Source organism: Lolium perenne, chromosome 2 (genome assembly GCF_019359855.2).
Source record: "Lolium perenne isolate Kyuss_39 chromosome 2, Kyuss_2.0, whole genome shotgun sequence".
In the NCBI taxonomy this organism is placed as follows: domain Eukaryota; kingdom Viridiplantae; phylum Streptophyta; class Magnoliopsida; order Poales; family Poaceae; genus Lolium; species Lolium perenne.
The window spans coordinates 232125731-232139787 of NC_067245.2; the positions used below are offsets into that span (position 1 = coordinate 232125731).

At 45.4% G+C, this 14057-nt stretch overlaps 1 protein-coding gene across 1 annotated transcript; it reads left to right on the forward strand.

Moving 5' to 3' along the window:
• Positions 1 to 4454: 4454 nt before the first annotated feature.
• Positions 4455 to 8358, forward strand: LOC127335205 (uncharacterized). The gene is made up of 5 exons (XM_051361814.2): positions 4455 to 4476; positions 4570 to 4632; positions 4722 to 5262; positions 5355 to 6904; positions 6990 to 8358. Exons 2-5 carry the CDS (start codon positions 4619 to 4621, stop codon positions 7033 to 7035), a joined length of 2151 nt encoding a protein of 716 aa, XP_051217774.2. The 5' UTR covers positions 4455 to 4476; positions 4570 to 4618; the 3' UTR covers positions 7036 to 8358.
• Positions 8359 to 14057: the final 5699 nt, after the last annotated feature.

The window sequence follows — 14057 nt, forward strand, 5'->3', positions numbered from 1 at the left end:
TACAAGGCTTAGGCTAGCAAGGTTGTTTGAAGCAAACACAAGTATGAACCGGTACAGCAAAACTTACATAAGAACATATTGCAAGCATTATAATACTCTACACTGTCTTCCTTGTTGCTCAAACACTTTACCAGAAAATATCTAGACCTTAAGAGAGATCAATTATGCAAACCAATTTCAACAAGCTCTACAGTAGTTCTCCACTAATAGGTTTAAACTACATGAAAACTTAATCTATTTGAGAGCTCAAAACAATTGCCAAGTGTCAAATTATCCAAGACATATGAGGCATTTTCTTCTTTCAACCAAATAATAATAAGTATTGTAGCTTCCAACTTTTATCATTGAACATTAAAAGTAAAACGAAGAACCAGTGTTCATATGAAAAAGCGGAGCGTGTCTCTCTCCCAAACAAGGATTGCTAGGATCCGAATTTATTCAAACATAAACAAAACGAAAATGAAAGCACAGACGCTCCAAGTAAAGCACATATGGTGTGACCGAATAAAAATATAGTTTCAGGGGAGGAACCTGATAAGTTGATGAAGAAGGGATGCCTTGGGCATCCCCAAGCTTAGATGCTTGAGTCTTCTTGAAATATGCAGGGATGAACCACGGGGGCATCCCCAAGCTTAGACTTTTCACTCTTCTTGATCATATATCATCCTCCTCTCTTGACCCTTGAAAACTTCCTTCACACCAAACTTCTCATAAACTTCATTAGAGGGGTTAGTACTCAAAAAAATTTGAATCCACCTTGGTCCTGTAGTGGCACATTGCAATAACTCAATAAAACATCAGCTACAGCTCTCTACGTCTAGAAAACCTCGCTTAAAGTCCACAAGAGACAATGCAAAAAACAGAGACAGAATCTGCCAAAACAGAACAGCCAGTAAAGACGAATTTTAATAAAATACTTCCGTTGCTCAAATCATAAAACTCAAAACTAATGAAAGTTGCGTACATATCTGGGGAACACGCACGTAAATTGGCATAATTTTCTGAGTTCCTACAGAGAATTAGACCCAGATTCGTGACAGATAGAAATCTGTTTCTGCGCAGAAATCCAAATCTAGCATCAACCTTCGATTAGAGGCTTCACTTGGCACAACAAAACACAAAACTAAGATAAGGAGAGGTTGCTACAGTAGTAAACAACTTCCAAGACACAAATATAAAATAAAGTACTGTAGCAAAATAACACATGGGTTATCTCCCAAGAAGTTGCTTTCTTTATAGCCATTAAGATGGGCTCAGCAATTTTAATGATGCACTCGCAAGAAATAGTATTTGAAGAGAAAGAGAGCATCAAGAGGCAAATCCAAAACACATTTAAGTCTAACATGCTTCCTATGCAAAGGAATCTTGTAAATAAACAAGTTCATGAAAAGCAAAGTAACAAGCATAGGAAGATAAAACAAGTGTAATTTCAACAATTTCAGCATATAGAGAGGTGTATTAGTACCATGAAAATTTCTACTACCATATTTTCCTCTCTCATAATAATTTTCAGTAGCTTCATGAACAAACTCAACAATATAACTATCACATGCAGCATGCTTCTCATGATTTTCAAACATATAATTTTTATCAAGTTCAAGAATAGTGGAATTAAAACTTTCAAACTTACTTTTATTAATAATATAACAAGGTAGTTGATCAATCTCAAGAGATATGGGACACATAGATAAAGTCAATAACTCTCCAATCCCATTTTCATTAGTAGTACAATTAATAGTATCAAGTAACATAGGACCATCATCTAGAGCTTTATCATAAATATTTGCTACGCAAAATTCTTTTGTACCATGCATTTCGACATCAGGCACAAACAAAGCATTATCATAAGATTTATCAAAGTAGCATGGATTATCATAAATTAGCATAATTATTCTCACAAGTATTACTCATAGGTACTATTTCAAGAGAATTCACAGGAACATAACATTCAACCTCTTTCGGTAAGCATGGAGGACAATCAAATAGTGTAAGAGATGAAGAGTTACTCTCATTAGAAGGTTGGCATGGGTAGCTAATCCATTCTTCCTCCTTTTGTTCGTCGCTCTCCTCTTCTTTTTCATCCAATGAGCTTTCAGGTTCATCAATTTCCTCATCTTTTTCATCCAATGCGCTTTCAGGTTCATCAATTTCTTCTTCCACCTGTTCCTGCAAATTGTGAGTGCATTCTTGTGCATTAATGTGTCTCTCTTTATAATCAAGGATATAAGGATTCATACTGTAGCATTCTATGCAAGAATTAAGGATAGTAGAGACATAATCTTTAAGGTCCTTACAAATAGCACAAGTTTCATAATTCTCAACCATGAAGGATTCTATCTCAGAGGCTCCCATAAATAAGACAAATTGTTCTACCTCTTCGAACCCATAATGAATATAGCAATTCCGATTATAGCTCTTAATAAAATATTCCTCACTAAAGCCACATTGAAATTTAAGATGTTTAGTATCCTGTTGAGAGCAACAGTTTATATCATGGCGTCTAAGCAAGATTCTAGCAATTGTATTTAATTTTTCTATCATAGCACTCATTACTTTACCAGTTCTTGATTCTCTATAACAATTATAACATTCCATAAGCTCCAAGTAGGTTGTAGGTTCTCCCATAACAGCAGTTTTTAATATTTTTGTTTTTCAAATTTTTATGGATTTTTGGGTATATGAGACAAATAAAACAAGACAAAAATAAACTAAGCAAAAGTAAACTACGCAAACTAATACTAGACAGAAATAAACTAAGCACAAATAAACTAGGAAAAAGTAAACTAAGCAAAACAAAATAAAACAAAATAAAACAAAATAAAATAAAAAAACAGAGAGAGAGGTAGAGTGTACTCCCCAGGTGAACTTATGAGTAGAGCTATGCCTCCCCGGCAACGGCGCCAGAAAATAGTCTTGATGACCCACAAGTATAGGGGATCGCAACAGTCTTCGAGGGTAGTATAACCCAAATTTATTGATTCGACACAAGGGGAGGTAAAGAATACTGATAAGCCTTAACAACTGAGTTGTCAATTCAGCTGCACCTGGAAAAGCACTAGCAACAGGGGTGATGTGAAAGTAGCAGTAATATGAGAGCAATAGTAACAGTAACACATCAGCGGTAATAGTAACACAGAGGTAATGGCACCAGAAGATAGTTGATACTACTTCCAATGACATGTAGAACAAGTATATGATGATGAGATATGGACCGGGGTTCCCAGCGATCTACACTAGTGGTAACTCTCCAATAAGTGACAAGTGTTGGGTGAACAAATTGCAGTTGGGCAATTGATAGGATTCAAAGCATTAAGATAGAACATCAAGATTATTAATTATGTAGGCATGTTTTCCGTATATAGTCGTACGTGCTCGCAATGAGAAACTTGCACAACATCTTTTGTCCTACCAGCCGGTGGCAGCCGGGCCTCAAGGGAAACTACTGGATATTAAGGTACTCCTTTTAATAGAGTACTGGAGCAAAGCATTAACACACCGTGAAAACATGTGATCCTCACATCACCGCCATCCCCTCCGGTTGTCCCGATTCTTGTCACTTCGGGGCCTTTGGTTCCGGACAGTGACATGTGCATACAACTTGTAGATACAATCTAAGCAATAATTATAGAGCTTAAATCTAAGATCATGCCACTCGGGCCCTAGTGACAAGCATTAAGAATAACAAGATTGCAGCAACAATAACTTCACAAACTTTATAGATAGACTAATCATAATGTATCATCCATCGGATCCCAACAAACACAACACCGATTACATCAGATGAATCTCAATCATGTAAGGCAGCTCATGAGACCATTGTATTGAAGTACATGGGGGAGAGTATACCGACATAGCTACTGCTAGAACCCGTAGTCCATGGGGGAACTACTCACGGAGCATGATGGAGGCGGTGGCGTTGATGGAGATGGCTTCCGGGGGCACTTCCCCGTCCCGGCAGGGTGCCGGGACAGAGACTTCTGTCCCCCGAATTGGAGTTTCGCGATGGCGGCGGCGCCACAGTAACTTTTCTGGAGTTTCGTCAATTGGTACTGCGTTTTTAGGTCGAAAGGGATTTTATAGGCGAAGAGGCGGCGCAGGGGGGCACCTGAGGGCGCCACACTATAGGGTGGCGCGGGCCCAGGCCAGGCCGCGCCGCCTTATGGTCTGGTGGCCCTCTGGCCCCTCTCCGACTCTTCTTCGGTGTTCTGGAGCCTTCCGGGAAAAATAGGAGGTTTGGCGTTGATTTCGTCCAATTCCGAGAATATTGCCCGAACAGCCTTTCTGGAACCAAAAACAGCAGAAAACAGGAACTGGCACTGTGGCATCTTGTTAATAGGTTAGTTCCGGAAAATGCATGAAATCATCATAAAGTGCAAGCAAAACATGTAAGTATTGTCATAAAAGAAGCATGGAACGACAGAAATTATGGATACGTCGGGGACGTATCAATCCACCGCCCTCCATTGCTGCCCACAGGTAAGGCAAGGTTTCCCTTTCTTTTTCCATGGCTATGGCTTGCTTTCTCTTGCACGGTTAGCTAAATCCTAGAAACCCTAATTGTTGTGGTAGATTGGCATGGGGATTTGAGTGGGACGAGCCGTATTTGACAAAGGGTGTGATGGATCTGCAGAGGTAAATGCATATTGCCTTGTTTAGTTTGACATATGCTTGAGTTTAGGTGTGTAAAATTTCTGGGTTTTTTTCCTGTCTATATGTATTAGGACCGACGGAGTTTCTGAGCATGTTTCTGCTCAATCCAATGAGGTAGAAAATGTTAGTAGCATTGTTGATTGGTCAAAACTAGTGATTGAACCTGAGAAGGATGAAGATGAAGAGGATTCTCTTGATGAAAAAGGGATACCGGATGAAAAGCCTGTGAATGAGAATGCGATGTTCGCGCTGCTGGGTCTAAAAACAGAGGCAGATGAAGACGGAATGAAGCCTTGTCCGATTGTTGCTCCTACTCCTGACTTGGATGATACTAAAGATGTGGCTATTCTTGTTGATGATATGGCTCAAGAGGAAGCACTTATTGTATGGGATGAACGACACCCGAAGATGGATATAGGGACACCTTATCCTGATATGGCTGCATTTAGAAAGGCAATCAAACAATTTGCTATCAATGGAGAGTTTGAGTATGGCACTACAAAAAATGAGCCAGCGAGGTTTCGGGCTTTTTGTAAAGGTCAAGGCATAAAAGGTGAACCTTGCCAATGGTGTTTGTCAGCTAGTTGGCGGAGAGACCAGAATTGTGTGATGGTAATATTATTTTCGTGCTTCATTTGTATCGTGTGCAAATAATATGTACCATTTATGTGTCATGTAATAACTTGTTCCCTTTGTTGTTGTAGGTTGTGAAGCATCAAATTGAGCACATTTGTAGCTCAACGAGTGGAAAAGTGACAAGCATGACTGATCAAGCTTGGGTGGCTGAAAGGGCAGCAGCTATGTTGAAGAAAGATCCAACAGTTGGTGCTACCAAGATACTGCATGTGTTGCAGGATGAGTATCATGTCACACTTGACTATCACACGGTGTGGAAAGGCAAACAAAAGGCAGCAACCAGCTTGTATGGGAGTTGGGAAGAAAGTTTCAGGATGTTGTACAACTACAAGGCTGAGATAGAACTGAGATCTCCAGGGAGTATTGTAGAGATTGATACAACTACAGTTGATGGCCAGGTACATTTCAGCAGACTATTCATTGCTTTCAAGCCTTGCATAGATGGGTTTTTGAATGGATGCAGGCCTTATATTAGCATTGATTCAACTCATTTAAATGGCAAGTGGAATGGCCAGTTAGCTGTAGTTACTGCTTTGGATGGCCACAACTGGATGTTTCCGGTTGCTTATGGCTTTATTGAGTCTGAAAATGGAGATAATTGGGCCTGGTTCATGAATCAAGTGAAGAAGGCAATTGGGGACACTCCGGTATTGGCTGTTTGTACTGATGCTTGCAAGGGTCTTGAAAATGCTGTCAAACAGGTTTTTCCTCAAGCTGAGCAGCGTGAGTGCTTTAGGCATATGTACCACTATTTCAGGAAATATTTTCATGGTGATGTGTTTGGACGGTTGTGGCCTGCTGCTAGGGCATATAGGTATGAGGAATATAAACATCACATGGAAAAGGTGTTTGCAGCATCGGAGAAAGTATATCCGTATCTTAGGGATTACCATAGTTTGCTATGGATGAGGTGCATGTTTAACCCTGCCATCAAGTGTGACTACATAAATAACAATCTCGCTGAGTGCTTTAATGCTTGGGTGCGAGATATCAAGGACTTGCCTATAGTTCAGCTAGCTGATCAGATTAGAGAGATGATTATGGCACTATTTAGGAAGAGAAGAATGCTTGCTGAGAGGTTTGCAGGGATAATACTGCCATTTGTCATACACCAATTGAATGCCAAGACTAGAGGACTAGGACATCTCAAGGCTAAAGCATCCGCTGATTTTAGTGCGGAAGTGAGAAATATTAACAAGGATGATGAAAGACATGTGGTTAAAACACTCACACACGAGTGTACATGTCTACAATGGCAGCACACGGGCAAGCCTTGCGACCATGCCCTGGCTTTCATAAATGTTCTGCAATCTCGCAACTTTGTCAACATGGAGGATTACGTACATGAGTACTACTCTGTTAGCAGATTTAAGGCAGCATATGAAGGTGTAATTGAGCCCCTTACGGATATGAATCAGTGGCCACAAGTGGATACAGGTTTTGTGTTGCTTGCACCAATTCCAACTGGCAAGAAAAAAGGTGCTGGAAGAACCAGAAAACAGAGGATGAAGAGCTGGTGGGAAGGTGGATCAAGGACAGGATCCTTGAACAAATGCAAAAAATGCGGGGAGGTAGGACATAGAGAAGCCAGCTGTCCTAAAAATGGAACAAAGAAAAGGTACAAACTAATACTTGTTGCTGTTTTCTATCTATAACACCATGGTTCTTTTACATGTAAATAATTCGAATCGCTTCTTTTGTAGGAATAGCAAGGGGAAAAAACATCCATCTCCATGGTTTGATGTTTGAGTCAGCAATGCAGTCCCTTCTACACCAACAAAAAGCAAGGTTGATGCTACTTGTAGCAGTCCTGGAGCTGTCACAAGGAGCCAAACTGCTTGTCAAGCTAGTCCTGGAGCTGTCACAAGGAGCCAGGCCGCATCTCAGGCCGCTACTCCACCACCAAAGTCTCCAACAAAAGGAAAGAAGAAGAAAATGACTCCTAAACGGAGGAAATTAAGCGAAATGTGAGCTTATTTGTGGCTGTCATGAAGTCACATTAGTTGCTCTCATTTTATTGTTATGTAAGCGTGAGGTGCAAACTCACTTTTATTGCTGTTTGTGTGAGGTAGAAACTCACTTCTATTGTTGTTTCTGTGAGGTACAAACTCACTAATATTCCTATTTGTGAGGTAGAAACTCACTTATTTTGATGTGCACGTGAGTTGGAGACTCACATATATTTGTGGCTGTGCACTCGTATTGAACATATATCAGGTTTTGCATTTTGTTTTTTGGGCAACTTATTGTTTGGCTGTGCACTAAAGAGACCAGGGTATATATGTCTATTCATATTTATGTTTGATGGTTATATGCTGATGCATTTGTTAATCATGCCAAAGGGGGTATGAGCAACATCAACACCAGCTGGGGGGGCTGAGAATCAGAGTGACAAGCAATGGGGTATATGATCCAAGTGAGCCCAGACAGGGGGGCTTATAATCAAATCTCCCGTCCCGGCCCTGATTCTCTCTAGTTATCTCCTCCCTCACGCATTCTCCCTCGAGCCGCCCCACCTCCTCCTCTCCTGGGCCTGGATCAGCCGCCGCCGCTAAAGGAGCGAGGCTGCCGGCCACACGAAGAGAAGCAGCGGTCGATGGGAAGGGAGGCAGCAGGCTCATCGTTCCAGATCAGGGTTTTTTTTTTTTTGAGATTTCCTTCCTGTTGATGGAGTTTGTTCCTACTTTTCCCCCAATCTGGATCTAGCTGCTCCCATTCTTCTTCGTGCCACCACCAGATCCGCCCGATCTGCTCGCTCTCTTTCTCTCACTCTCTCTTTTTCAACGTAGTACATTCCCATCTCCATGGACCAGGGATCTGAATCCCCTTTGACCATGAATCTGAGCACATTCTTCTTCATGACGTGTGGTTTTATTTGATATAAACAGTATGTTTACCTAATCCATCTTTCTATTTGTGCGTGTATGAAAGATTCTTCTATGCAAAGTGAAATCATGTATGCAAAAAAAATTCCATACTAGAGCCCAGATCCGAATTAATGTTGCGCCAAGGCAAAGTCTAAACATTGTAAAAATTAACGCAATACTTTGCATGACATTGCATTTTTTTTCTTTTTTTTTTCATGTCTTTGCTTTTCTGGATGACCAGACTGTAAAAGGGAGTCATGAAAGATTTGCCCCCGTTTTCCAAATCTTGTTCTGCTTTCTTCTTGTTAAAAAACGAGTCATCACCAACATAATTTGTTTCAGTACATTGATAAGAAAAAGCCTAGTGGAATATTCGCCCCCTGAAACGAAACGAGGTGTCGAAAAGCAGGTCTAACTAATGTAATGGAGAACATTGTCCAAACATACTGGATTTCTTTTGATCCAGGTCCAGTTAACGCAATTTTATGGAAAATGCCTAACGAACAAATTTGTATACTAATTGATCTAATGAATACGGGATTATGGAACGAGTAGCAGACTAGCAGCCTGAGGGATCTGACAGCAAATAGTCGATAGACTGAAGTTGTTTTCATACTGAACAGGAAAATATACTAGAGGTGGCCTTTGCAAAGTACACAACAAGCTGCACAGATCTCAAAGCATAAATGAACGCCCATAGATAAGCCAGGGACGCCCACGTATATGTAGAGTAGGATTTTCGGAAAGAGCACTATTTTATGGGAGGAAAATTATCCTAAACAAGGGGGCCTAGTTAGGTTTTGGATTGAGCCCTGGTTAAATAATACTCATTTATTAGAAACTTTCCCAGCCCTTTTCTATATTTGTCAAGGACTTGACTGAATTTTTGAGAAAGTGCTTAATTTCGAGTTTGCCATTCCCTTCAGAAGAAGATTGTTACCTGACATGGTGGTATAGTGGGACTTTGTTAAAATCAATGCTCTTTCTCGCTCCATGTCAAGTGTCCTGGACGTAGTTACCTGGTGCTTGAGTGCTAATGGTGCATTCTCTACTAAAACCATATATCAGCACCTCGAGAGAAATGTGGAAAGTTCTCATAACAAGTGGATATGGAAGGCCAAAACCCCTCTAAAAATTAAAATTTTCCTTTGGCAGCTTTTCCGAAATGCCATCTTGACCAGAGATAACTTGAAAAAGTGTAAATAGCATGTATCTCCTCCCTGTTCTTTTTGTAGTCAGCATGGGACTTCAAATCATTTGTTCTTTCAGTGTGCTAATGCCATGGTGGTCTAGGGAAATATGGGGGGGGGGGGGGGGGGGGTTTAACTGGGAACTATGTTCTGTCCTACTTCCCTGTGGCAAAGTGTTTCTTGGTTTTATCGTTTTTTATCCGAATGTGAGGTAATTTCACGTGCTCCTTCTTGCTACCATTTGCTCGGGCATTTGGAATGTCAGAAACAAAATAACTTTTGATGGGGTTGTTGTTCATTCCCCTTTGGTAACGATTGCTACGATTTGCTCTTTCTTACATTGTTTGGAAGGTTTGTACGGGCCTAAGAACGAAGGGAAGATCAAGAGAGGGGCTGATCAAATTCTGCAGCGGGCATGTTCTCTTCACTTCGATGCAGCTATGGCGCCTGTGACTCCAAGGGCGAGACCGGGGGTCCTAATGCTCACGAACGGGGGTGCTTGAAAACCTGAATCTTGGATGCAGTTTCGTTTCTGTGGTTGTAATATACTTTGTTAATCTCCTAGGATGTGTTTTGCAGTTGATGCTTTGAACTATATAGTGTAGGGTAGTTTTTTTGTCCCGTAGCTTGTCTTTCGATGCCGAGGTTGAGCAGCGGGTTGTCCTACCATCTTCTTTTTTTTCCTTTAGCTGGGCGTTAGTCGTCTTTTCCCTTTCCTTGTTTCCTTTGCTTTGTTTGTGATAAAACTGAACAAATGATGTGTATTTGTAATGGAAATGGGAAGAAGTCCCAGTTGGAAAAAAGAAAGATTACACAATCAAATCACGAACTGTGTGACATACTGACATCTCAATCTTTCACATTTCCTATTCACATGTTTTGTAATGCTTGCGACCAAAATAATATTCATTCTGCCATTTTAAAGTGATCTATGCACTCTTGAGGTTTGGATTTGACAAATTTTCATGGATGTTGTTTAGGCCTAAGCGGATGTTGTTTAGGCCTAAAATCAAACAAACCACGTAATTCTATGAAGAGCAAAAGGAGAAGAGTATGTAAATCTCAAGTTTAAGATTGGGTTAATTAAATAGACGTCACTGCAATTTTCAAATATTAAACACAACTACAATTTTCAACCTTCAGAAAATGCCACTGCAATTCTATGTACATCTCACGTACCCCATTACACCCATTTAAACACATATAACAGACAATATTTTTTGATAAGGATATAACAGATAATATACAGTTTGTATTCTGAAATAGTCCACATTCTAGCCCCAAAATTTATTCTAAAATACTCTACATTTTAGCTTTTAGTCAACAACAACATAGAAAATAAGGTGGTTTTACTCTCTTTATTGGATGTTGTTATTTTCAGTGTAGTTTGGATTGGTTGTTCAAATATATAAATAGTACTAATAAATGCATTAGTAATTTGTCTAATTTTTTTCTAGAATGTAGATTAAATCAGAACGGGGAGTAGGTATATATGGTGAGCCCTACCATAATCCCCAGCGAACTGTGCAACTGGCTCGACCCAAGCATGGCGGCGTCGAGCTCCTGCTTCCCGCATTCCCTCCCCTCCTATCCGAGCGAACGGAAAGCTTCCCCCAATCCCCTCTCACCTCGGTGGCGTACGGCGGCCAGCACCTAACGGCAACGACGACTGCGGCCCGGAATCATCTCCTCCATAAGTACAATAATAATCCCCAAATCATGGTTCTCTGTTTCGAATTATATGAGAACGGGCCGTCGGTCCGTTGGCTAGCTCTGCGGGAGCGCAGGCTGCCGGCCAGCGTTCGAGTCCTGGTACTCCCGCTGTGCATCATGGAGTTTCTTCTATAAAAAATGCCAACAGGTGCTAGTGCCTGGGTTGGTCTCAATTTTTTTTTGTTTCGAATTATATTCCTGGGTCTAGTAAAGCAATCCGTATTGATTAGGTTCTCTGTCCATCCAATTCTTACTGTTGTTTCTGCCTGTTCTTCTGTAGTTGCAACCGGAGCAAGCAGATTGAGATAGATTGGGGACAGTTTCTAGCCCATTATGCACATATGCTAGCACATCAGTTTGAGATATAATTCGTGAAAGTATCTCCGCTGGTGAAGCTGGTCGTAGAGGTACAACCAGGCCACCAAAGCTCATTTAGGAGACCAGATGGCAAGAGAGCGCTCTACATCGAGAAGAAGTTGGAGAGAGTACGTCTGCGGAGCTGAAGATCGAAACATGGACGCCACAAAGGAAGAGTGAATATCGCAGTACAGCCTCGGGTCCTGCGCTGCTCCCTCGCTTCCGGTGCCGCCGCGCGAGATCAACTCCTCCGGGTGGAGCGAGAGGGTGCGGGGCGAGAGGGATGAGGGCCTCCCCCGATCCACGGCGGCGCCGCCGCCATGGCTACGACGTCCACACCTTCGCCGACCTCGTCCCCGCCGCCGGCGTCGGGCCCGCGTGGGCGCGATGATAGGTGGCGCGGAGGCCGCGGTTTGGACTCGGAGGAAACTCCGCGGTCGCTCGAGGGGCTCGGCGGCGTGCAGGCGATGCTCGTCGACCGGCCGGAATCTTCAAGGGGGCGGAGGGAGGTAAGGTCTGAGATCTTCCGGGAGGAGGAAGGCGGCGCCTTTGACGATCTGGACGACTCCGACGACCCAATCGACGACGACGACGACGAGGATGACACCCCGTGAGAGGAGCCCACGCATGTGACGCGCAAACGCGCTCGTGGCCGGCGTGCCGGGAAGAAGGTGGCGGCGAGGCCGGCGCGGCCCGAGCGCGCCGCCGGCGCATACGATGGGTTCCAGGGACTCTGTCTCCTCTGCACGCAGGCGGGCCACCGTGCCGCCAACTGCACCATCGGCCCGGTGTGCCTGCGCTGCGGAGAGGCAGGGCACATGGCGCGCGTGTGCGCGCTCCCCCGTCCGCCGCGGCCAAGGTCGCCGCCGCGGGACGCCGCGGAGCCGGCACGCAAGCGGATCAATGATGAGGGTCGTGGCCGCAGTGTGGATGATGGCGCCGGTGATCGCCGCGCGCGTGCGCCGACGACCTACCAGGCTGCCAGGGTGGCACCGGCTCGCCATGGGGCTGCGCATGACGCGCCGGAACGGAGGATGGTGGCGCCGCGCCGCACCGAGGCCCCGCCCGGGGCCGATGTCGCGCCGCGCCGGGCTGCGGCGTCGCATAGAGCTGCGCCGAGGAGGGACGCTCCACCAACAAGGGCTGCCGAGGCGCCGTGGACGCGCAATCGCACGGTGGGGTGGTTGTTGCCGCTGAGGCTCGCGCGGTGGCGCCGGTGCCGGTGGGTGACCGCGCCATCGCACCGGTGCTGCCGTTGGCTCGCCGCACCGAGGAGATGCCGAGGCCACACCGTGGCGCGGACGAGCAAGTCGCACCCTTGGCGCTGCGCGCGCCGGCGGTGGGCGGAGAACTCGCACGGCGCCCCGCACGCGCTGCATGCGTGCTGCCGCGCACGGCTGAGATCGACGACGCGGAGGACGCGCTGGCCAAGGCCCTACTTGCGGTGATTGTCGGCGTCCGCCGTGCAGTCACCACCGAGGAGGTAGCCATGGCGCTCGAAGATATCCACGGTTTGGCGGTGGGGAGCTTCTCGGTGCACTGCCACCGCCCTGAGGATTTCCTGATCTTCTTCGCTAAGAGAGAGGACCGCGACAGGGTGCTGGTTGAAGAGGTCATCGCATCGCCGTTCTTCCGGCTGCTGCTTTGGCCGTGGGCGCGCCGCACGCACGCCGTGTCAGGCGGCCTCTGCATGCACGCTGAGATTGAGGTGGAGGGTGTTCCGGCCAATGCCTGGAACTTGGCAATGGCGGAGACGATCCTGGCGCCGGAGGCCTGGGTGGAGCGGTTGCATCCGCTCACAAGGAGCCGTGCGGACATGGGCACGTTCCGTTTATCGGCATGGTGCCTTGATCCCGCGCTGATTCCGAAGGAGGTTGATCTACATATCGTGGAGCCGGATGAGCCGCCGTCGCTCGATGACCTAGCGGCGCCGGTGCAGGCGGTGGTGCCGTCGCACATCAACACGCTGTCTTACCCGCTGATAGTCCATGTGAACAACACGACCGATTTCCGCCGCAACGCTCCACGCGACAACGCCGACGGCCATGCAGATGATGGCGACGGAAGAACCTCGGCATGGCCGGCACAGCGCCAATACTCCTACACGCGAGGGACTCCCGACACCCTGCCAGGGGGCATCGGGAGTGGCGTTGGCGGAGCATCTGCTTCCTCGGGCCAAGGTGGAGGGAGCCGCGGCGGCTCCACGAGGCTCTTGTCCTCAGGGGCCGTCGTGGGCGTGCCGGTGACATCGCAGCGGGCCAAGCGGAGGAAACGTGGGGGACGCAAGATCCGTGAGCTACGGGCGCGTGCAGCTGCGCAAGCCGCCGCTCCCGTTGGTGAGGCCGCCGTAGGCGCCATGGTTGTGCACATGGAGGAGGTGTCGGGTGCGGCGATGCTGGCCGCGGACGACACGGATGAGCAGGCTCTGGCTGCTGCATGCGCCAGTGAGCCGGAGGTGCTGGAGATCGCTGTTGGTGAAAGATCATATCTCATTTTATATGTGTTTTGGTGTTGATGACAATGATAATATATGAACATTTCGGTTTATAAGATTTGTAGGTTATTACATTCTCTAGATGCTTAAAGAGTGAAGAGTATACAAGATATTGGAAGAGAAAAGAAAGAGAAGAAGAAAGAAAGAAAG